General features: G+C 41.5%; 1 protein-coding gene and 1 pseudogene across 2 annotated transcripts; both read right to left on the bottom strand.

Annotated features, from left to right (window-relative positions):
• Positions 1-1,403: 1,403 nt before the first annotated feature.
• LOC140802771 (uncharacterized) lies at positions 1,404-4,447 on the bottom strand (annotated as a pseudogene).
• Positions 4,448-7,104: 2,657 nt separating this feature from the next.
• LOC140797991 (zinc finger protein ZAT9-like) lies at positions 7,105-8,894 on the bottom strand. Of its 2 annotated transcripts, none has more exons than XM_073151719.1 (2): positions 8,723-8,894; positions 7,105-8,619 (listed from the first exon to the last, which is right to left on the bottom strand). In XM_073151719.1, exon 2 carries the CDS (start codon positions 8,590-8,592, stop codon positions 7,360-7,362), a length of 1,233 nt encoding a protein of 410 aa, XP_073007820.1. In that variant the 5' UTR covers positions 8,593-8,619; positions 8,723-8,894; the 3' UTR covers positions 7,105-7,359. The 2 variants fall into 2 exon arrangements, with proteins under 2 accessions (XP_073007820.1, XP_073007813.1); XM_073151712.1 differs by having other exon boundaries at positions 8,734-8,884.
• Between the last annotated feature and the right edge of the window lie 530 nt (positions 8,895-9,424).

Raw genomic sequence — 9,424 nt, 5'->3', positions numbered from 1 at the left:
ATTGGTGTCTTTTGAGCTTAAATTAATAAAATGAATAGCTTCGAAGTCTTGGCAAGAAATTATAATCACATTAAAAGGTAAGCAAGAACATCCACCTAAATCTTTATCTCTATGGAGAAGTACATGCTGCAATTAGATGCAAGAGGAAGTACTGGAGATAGGGAAGGAGATAACCCACAACCTTCCCATGAACTCTGAAGCCATTAACAAGAAGACTCGAAGGCAGTACAAGACAAAGGACAAATATTAGTCTGTCAATGAGGCAACATCCTCAATTGCAAGCCTTTCCACGCCTCTTTGATAGACATTGGTCACATCAAGAAATTAAAAGGAGATAAAGCCAACAGATTACACATCTGACCTGAGAGATATGTAAAGTGAAAAGTATATGAATAAAGGTAGTACACTTTCTTTGATTCTTAGGCTCTTCAGTTATGAAGAGGATTGGGTCCGTTGGGGACGAGCCGCTTCTCATTGCCATACCTTGTATCGTTCTCTTCAGACGGTCTTCGTGGATATTTGGAGCACCTAGAGGGATACTGATGGTTGTCGAAGGTGCTATAATGGCTACAATTTTCTGCCAATTGATCTTGATGCAATGGTGCTATTGAGAATGATACCTTCGAGGTTAAAAAGAAGAGGAAAGCAACATAGAAGAGAAACCTACACCAGATAGTCGAGAAAAGAGAGCTCTTCATGCCTATGTTTAAGCTTGGGCAGTGGGTGTCATCTTAGAAGCCTTAAGGCTAGAGAAGGCAGAGGTTGTTGTGGAGTAATAGAAAGGAGATCCCCTCATGCCTTAGCTTAGGTGTGAAGAGCGGAAGAAGCATCAAAAGAGAGAAGGCAAAGGAGGGAGAGTACTGGTGGCTTTTGAATAACAGAAGCAAGCGACCCATGAAGAGATGAGATGAGCAAATTGGTACTGCTCCTCAAATTCTCATGCAGACTGACCAATACTTCTTTGTTGGTCTATTTAATGCACATTAGTGTTGTAACACTGGATCAATCATCATCACTCTCAGAGTTCTTTATACACTAGCTTTTCACATCCAGAAGCTAGTCCAAGAAGAAGAGACGAAACTTAGCACTTATATAGCAAGGTTTGCCAACTTCACTAAGGTCAGAGGACCATAACAAAAATGCAAGTTTAAATTGCTACTGAGATGTTGTCATTTGGATATCTCTGGAGATTCACAACTTTTTGTGAGGCCTAGGACATGGGGCCCACAGGTAAGGGGCCTATAAATTATTGAGATTTTTGTTTCCGAGGCAGCATATAAATAATATCTTGTGTGTTGCATTTCTTATAATCTGGATATTTCATGACATGAAACCATGGAACTATATATGTAACACAAAGATCATTTTTCACAGCAATAATACACCGTAATGAACAAGTATAATTCACTGTAACTGAGATCGGGAGAGATATGTGATAGAGCAGCAGGAAGGTCACATACAATTAAGAACAAAATCCAAGACCAAGGGCCGAGAATTTTGGTTTCCACACCTCATTAAAGCATGAAAATAGAGAAAGTATGGTTAGCCTATGCCTCAACTCTGTCATGCAGCTTGTGGTTCTTTAGTTGCTCTTAGTTCTCGCTGCTTTTTAAGCATGGCAGCATGCTTCTGGCCAGCTATGTGAAACTCAAAATCTTTCTGATTGTTCACCACAACATTGCAGATGTTGCAAACTTTTACTTCCTCTGCAGCCGCCCCTCCTTCCCAAACTTTGTCTTTTAGCCTTCAAGTCCTCAGGAGTTGCAGCAGCACCCTTCTTATTTGATTGCTCATCCACAGTTTTCCCTTTGTCAGGAAGTAAATTTTTCTTCTTTTTTGTAGTTTCTGTTGGAGGCTTCATTGGCTTTGCAGTAATCGACTCCTGCAATTTCTGCAAGTTTTTCTTGTGCTTTTTTCCCTGTTTGTATGACTTCAGGACATCTGGGCTGTTGCAATCAACCTTACAGACGTTACAATACGCGGGTTGAACAACCTTAGTGTTCTTCTTGAAGCCCTTCCTCCTGGCACTTTTTAAAGCTGAGTGTGTGGAATGTTGATTCCAGTGTTGGAGAATTGTGTGGGTTGGTAATGTAGACCCGATCTCGTTGGATGGTCTTGTAGCTGCCTGCAGAATGATCTCATACATTAGACTAATTTCAGAAAATATTAGACAATTTGCATGAATTAGAAAAATCATCACGAAAATTGTTATCCAGAAGACACCCAAATACCTAAATTAAGAAAAAGTAGCTAGAGAGGCCGTAGAAATGATACAAAGTTAAGATTTATGCAGATGGAGAAGAAACAAAAGGTATCATACAAAGCATCCAAATAAGGGACAGGAGGACCTTCCATGGCAATATGTCAGGTATTTTGACCTTCTGGAGAATAAAGATAAGGAAGAATAAATAAGATACTTCAATCACTTAACTCATCAGTGTCTCAAATGATTACCATAAATCACTGGAAAAAAAAGTTCACCAGGACACTTGTCATCTTACTTTAGTAACAATAACTCAGCAGATAGTGCTTTCTGCTGGAACATGGTCAGTCAGATAATTGATCTATAATATGCTAGAGATAGCTGCAGATGTCTCATGACTTATAAGCCAATGTTACACAATCTCCATCGCGGTTCCTGCCCATTTGGGGTGTAGCAATGTCTAGCTGGGAACATTGCATCAAAGAAAGCAAGCACTTCTGTTGTATATCCATTGAAACTAGAGATCAAAACCAATCATGATTAGTCAGAACAAGGATAGACACAGACCATGATATTGCAGAAAACATTTGGTCAGGTCAATCACAAATGTCACACAAAAAAGTCAGGTCTATAACACAAGTGAGGCTATCAAGCAGCATTTGGTCAGGTCTATAACACAAAAAGTAGACTCCAAAATCCAAATATTCTTTATAGTTCTCTAAGGGCAATCACAAATGTCACAACCTGGTAATCTTACATAAACACTATAAAATCCATGAGAACCTGCTCATTGCTGGAAACTTAAAAGATAAGGTTATAAAAAGGAACTTTACAAGGAAATCATGTATTCCATAGCTGGACGCACAATAGAAAGTTCCTCATTGCTAAAGTTCAAACCTTAAAGCTTCAAACAAGAGAATCTGCTCAATAAATTTGCTTCTTACATGAGAGAATTGAAAAGTGAAATTTCAAAATTAGTGATTGAAGTCATTAAATGATCATCAACACTAAAAGTATTAGGCAATAATTCTTCAACCAACATACAGATGATAATATTATCAAGTGCCATGCCGACATTCTTCCATAATATGGGATTTATAAAACTCACTTAATGTTTCTCCTCAAATAGGAGAAAAACATCATGAAATTCACATAAATGAAACACTACTGCTTCAGCTCTCTTGAAGCTCCCCTTAGAAAGAAGGTTATCGATAGGCCATTGGCTCTATCATTCAATACTGAACATTGATTGAAGATTAGCATGGCACATTCAGTTAAAATAGACAAGTTTAATCTACATATAACCAATTGATGCAAAAATACCATTTGCAAACCGTGGCAGTTAAACTTCAACATACAAATATTTAAAAATTTAACATAAAATACAACCAACTATAGAATTACACTCGCAGTTACTATGATACGTCCTTTCTGAAAGACAAAAAAAGAATAAATCGACAAGTTACACCTTGGAACAGATTATGTGAAATTTAACGTCACAATGCTAAAGGACTAAAGCTTAAGTTGCCACAACTAAGAATCCAGATACAACTATAATTACCGCACAGATTACAATCCATTCAACAAGCATATCATAATTAACCAACAAAATACATGCGACAACTACGAAAGCAAAAGAAAATTTCAAACTTTCTCCAAGAAATCAAATACAACCAAGCATCTGAGAGACAAAGAGAGGCATACTCACCGGCGCATAGGCGAAGGGTTCGACCCCATACTGCCGAATCGTCTCCTTCGCCGCAAGGCTATGCACGTCCCCACCTCCCATGTCATAATAATACGTCAACCCAATTCCCCCTTCCGCCGGCTGCGCCGCCTCCGGTGGCGGAGAGTACGAATACGCAACGGCGCCTAGATTCTCGTACCCGCCGTGAGGCGCATAGGGATTCGTGACGTATAAATCCGCCGCACCGGCGGCTGCGGAGACGTAGGCTTCCTGACTCGGGGCTGGATTATGGTTGGGGTTAGCGTTAGTGTAGTAATAGTAGGAGGAGGAGGAACTGGGGAAAGGTAGGGTTTGGGGTAGTGGTTGGGGATGACGGTGGATCACGTTAAGGGTGTTGGGATGATGCGCCGCCGGCGCATTGTAGATGTGGGGTTCGACAGGTCGGAGCTAGTGCGCCGCCTGGGTCTCGACCCAACCGGTGCTGCCCATCTCAGACTCTCAGTGGCATACACAGGAGAAGAAAAGACGTGTGCGACTACTACTAGATGGTTAGATGTGCAACTTGAGTTGGCCCAATTTGGATCTTAACCCCACCAAAAATGCAAATTGAGTTGGACCAATTCGGATCTAACCCAAATCTATTTACTATTCAGTTTGGCGTTTGGATTAGGACATGAGAACATGAGCTGGGTAATTGTTCACATGTTACCGATCATTCATTTCAATTAGTCGACTACAACTTGATACAAAGACAAAAGATAGAATATAACAAGAGCACTAAGAATGAGCTCCACGCTTAACTGTATTACAAATCGAACAACAATTAACGCAAGTATTAAAATAAATACTTAAGCATAATAAAATAGAGGAGATATAGCTCGCTCTAGATGTAAGCCTCTCGCTTAGCCAACTAGTAGCACTATAAGTAGAACAATATGAGCTTTGAGAAGCTAAGCACTCAATCAAAGAGCAAGCTTAAAGAGAGATACAGGCACGCCAGTGGTAGAATCCAATGAATTTAACAAAATACTTGAAGACCCCATATGAGTAGACATGTGAATCCAAGAACATAACAAGCAAACAAAGAAGAAAGAAAGAAAACAAAAGGGGGGAGAGAGCAAAGATCTGCCTATTTGCATCCTATTACATTTGCACAAATATTTAATTCTCCGACGACATAGTTGATCCTAGCACCGACGGAGCTGAAAGCTAGGCGAGGTGAGCCAAGGCAAGGCGCAACGACGGAGATAGCGAAGGTGCGGGCCAGTTGAGGCCGAGACTGGTGATTGGTGCAGATGGGTAGAGAACGAGATTGACGACTAGTGTGGACGAGATCAACGAGATCCATAGCCCTTGACTTAGATCATGGCGACACAAATGTTGAGGAGGGGAACAGGCGAGTACCACGGCACTCGGCCTAGGCAACGACAATGGACGGCAGCAATGCAAATGAGGGAAAAGAGATGAGGTGGGTGGTAACAAGTCCTAAAAAGGGATTAAAGAGAGAGGAAAGAGGAGAGAGAGGAAGAGGGAAGCGGAGAAGAGAAGCAACACACATTAAGGGAGAGGGAAAAATGCTAAACTCTCACAGAGCACTCTCCATATACATTTTTAGATCTCACATATTTGCATATGCATTCCCTTTTGTTAGATATATTACTTAACGATATGTTCTATTCATGTGTAAAGAACTTTATTATTAAGATTTACATGGACTAATTTTGAAAAGGAATTGCAAAGAGCTCGGGGGGTGGTGGGTGATATATGCAAGAAATCTATTTCCTTCACTTTCTTCAGCAAAATGGATATCCCAAAAGCTATACTTTGCTTCTCTCCTTGTTGGTCTCAGTAATTTAAGTAACGCTACTTCAGATTGAATACATTCCTATCAACCATATTACACCCTAACATGTCAAACAAATAGTTATAACACAACTAAAAACAAAGCAAGTGGAAAGAGGAATGGACGAGTACAAAGATAAATCTTTAGCAGGGGTTAGATCATAGGCAAAGATAGCCTAATGAGGAAGTAAGTCAGTTATTAATCTTTTGCTCAGATAATAAAGCAACCAAACTGCAAACTTTTGGCATCAAATGCATGCCCTATAAGAGTATCAAGCAAGTTCCACATCACATAAGAATTGGTAGCTAAGTATATCCCAGGAAAGTATCTGCAACAATGGAGTTCCCTCACCAGCATCTTCTCCTCATTTGTCACATCCTGCAGAGTTTATTCACATGAACATGCCAATTGTAGCCAATATTCCTCTAATGCAACTTGACCCACATGGCAGAATCAACCAAGAAGCATTTATAAAAGGTGCATTTTGTATCACTAGGCATTCTGTGCCCATGTCTATCCAAAATGACTCCCCTCATGTGGGCCTTCAATTCTTTGACAGAAACATCCAAGTTCTGAACTCAATTCTGCAAATGTTCATTATCGTTCTCCCTTCTAAGTTTTGCTTTCTTCTTGGCCAATTTGTCACAAATTCTTTGAGCAAAGACATGTCTTGATGTCTACAGTGGATTATAAAAAGAGGAAAGCAAGAGAGAGAGAGAGAGAGAGAGAGAGAGAGAGAGAGAGAGAGAGAGAGAGAATCCTCATGAGGAGTTGTGCTTCCCAATGCTAACCACTCCAAGCAAGTAGGGTAAGAAAGAGACATGAACAACACAAGCATAATGGGATGTCTGGACTTCAAATAAAGTGAGCATAAACCTTTCATAACAAATATAAGCAGGTACTAGTCTACTAGAGCATTAAAAGAAAAGAAGACATCAACATGACAACATTGGTGAGTGAGATGGATTGTCATGCGTTGTAGTGGGCAAATTAACAAACCAACTTTGGCATCACATGCCCTCACATTGTCATGCGTTCTTGGCAAAGGCCATTAAGCATGTCTGATAAAGAATTCACAGCTCAATCATTTCAGCCCTGGTTTGCAGCTTCAATGACCCCATGTCAGAAGCACCATAGAATTTATTATGTGGCACAACTTCAAACAAAGAGCAGAGCATAATGTGTCATTATATTACTATCCTAACAATCAAATACATTTACATAGTCAAACAGTAGGAGTGCTCTGAAGGTCATAAATAGTATTTCTTGTGTCCCTAATGAGAAATTTAAACAGAAAAAAAGGATTACTGACACTAACAATCAGTACAAGTTAATAAATGAAATAGTCAGATTAGTGGAAAAGTAAAAGAATTTCTTCAATCAGCACATGTGCTCTATTATATTGGCAGAATTTATTACGAATTGAAAAGAAACAGAATTTTTAACAACTTCAGAGCTCTTATTACCTTAATGTTTGGAAAAAGAGAGAGAAGCCTACAACTTCACCTTCCAGGCTGAGATCAACATACATGTAGCCCTGGCCTTTCCGGTGTATTAAAAAGAATGAATTGAATAAAACTGCATCAATTATATGCGATAAATCTGTACACTCTCTGCACCTTCTTCTCAATTGGGGATCAAACCTACAAGCGACTCATTCTTGCAGTTGCTCGGAGTCCACCAGGACTTGAACTCGGCATTGTCATCAGTGTTACTTAAATCTTCATCAACGGAAGCTGGAAGATTGAGATCAAGCAAATCAGGCAATTTGGGAGACTGCTGCTGGACCTCAGAGGTGTGATGACTTGCACTGACTTCTGCATTATCTGACCTGGACATCAAGTGGGATCTCTTGTGACCACCCAAAGCTTGGCCTGATGAGAAAACCTTATAGCAAATTGGGCACTGATGGCCCTTGGCCTTTCTAGAATTTTCATAGCTTTTCTGATTACTGCGGTTCTTATCGACCATTTCTTTGATCGGTGTTGATTCGAAAGAAGCACCAGTATCCAAACTATTATCACGATGATCGGTCTTCGATGCGCAACATCCATTTATCCTCTTCTGACTTGCTCGGTGGCCTCCGAGAGCTTGGTAAGAATGGAATGACTTGTTGCATGTAGCGCATTTGTACTTGAAATCACCATTAGCAGCAGATCTCTCTCTTTTTCTTGAGCTAAATTTTCCAACTTCCTGATAGCATTGATAAGTTTCTCTTTTCATCTCAAACTCAGCAACGCAGGAATTCAGATTCTTTTTCTTGAACGGATGCTTCTTTGATGCTTCATTGGAGCCCTCAGCCTCATCTGTACCAAAAGAATTAGTCTTTGGCTGCTTGGAATCATCAACCTCTACTAAGCCATCACCAGAAACATCAGATTCCAACTTACTCGACATGCCAATCTCATTTGGGTCACAATCCAAATCACTTTCTTTCTTACTAGCATCTCCCTTGTCTTCCAGAACCACAGAATTCTTATCGGAGGACTCCTCAACGGCGCCCCAGAACCCGGTGTCTCTTGAGAGCATCACAAGGCTCAGAGCAATATCCTCCTCTTCTTTGTCGAACCCGCAATCCGACGAAGAAGAGGCGCGGATCGATGCCACGAGCCTCGACCTCTTCCTCTCATGGCCCATTGGCTCTTGCTCTTGCTCTTCTTCTTGGACCTCTTCTTCCTCCCCCAATAGCCTCCGAGTCTTCTTGGGGTTCTCCCTGAGACCATACCCAGGACCCAACCCCATGAAACAGCTTCTACCACTAGTACTACTATTGCTGCCAGACAAGTGGGACCTCATGTGCCCACCCAAAGATCTACCACAGGGGTAGCTCTTCCCGCAAACTTTGCAGGAATGTTTCATCTCCTGATCTCTCACGCAAACAGAGGACTACAACAAGAACAAGAACCAGAACAGACCAAGATCAGGAGGAGAGAGAGAGAGAGAGAGAAGGAAAGCCTAAACGGGAATCAAGAACCGAATCAGATCTTACTATAACTGGACCTTTGGATTGACCCGAGAAGAACCCAGACGGGATTTCGTCACTCGTCGAGCTTCAAGCTGTCTGTTGTGATCCATAGAGGAGCAAGAGGGGAGATAAAGGCGAGACCTTTAAGCTTCCTCTCATCTGGGTCGCTTGGTTCTGCTCTCGAGATCGATTGGTTGGGAGGAGAAATCCATGCATCGAAGCAAAGTTAAAACGGAGGAGGAGGAGCACGTGTACCCAACCGAGAATCCTACGCCACGGATCCGGCGGCTGTTGCTCCGCCACGTAGGACGCATCGAGGCAATCTCCTGCTAGTGGGGGACGACACAGAGCAAATGCAACCGCACCACGCGGCGAGTGGCCATTGGCTAATGGCTGCCAGGCCCGGTGATCTCGGACCAGTGGGACCCAGATGGAGGATAGTTTCGGACCGTCGGATGGGGAGCGGGCCCACCGATCGGAGGGCCGAGGGGTATTTGGATTGGGGGTGGGTGCGTCTCACTTCTCCCGTTCTGGTACTTTATAGATATATATATGGAGAATAAGATAACGTGGTTGCATGAATAAAGCAATATAGGAGACTAAAACTATTCTCATTTCTCACCGTCCTAACTTTGAAATTAGCATAATTAATCCCCACTAGTTAAGAAGAAAGATAATTCTAATCACTTTTTTCATCTAAACATCAAGTCATAATTACCATGAATA

This window comes from Typha latifolia, chromosome 1 (assembly GCF_019914945.1).
Source record: "Typha latifolia isolate L0001 chromosome 1, TyphaL0001v2, whole genome shotgun sequence".
In the NCBI taxonomy this organism is placed as follows: domain Eukaryota; kingdom Viridiplantae; phylum Streptophyta; class Magnoliopsida; order Poales; family Typhaceae; genus Typha; species Typha latifolia.
Note: the sequence above shows the minus strand (reverse complement) of the source record. Positions and strands in the feature narration are given on the sequence as shown.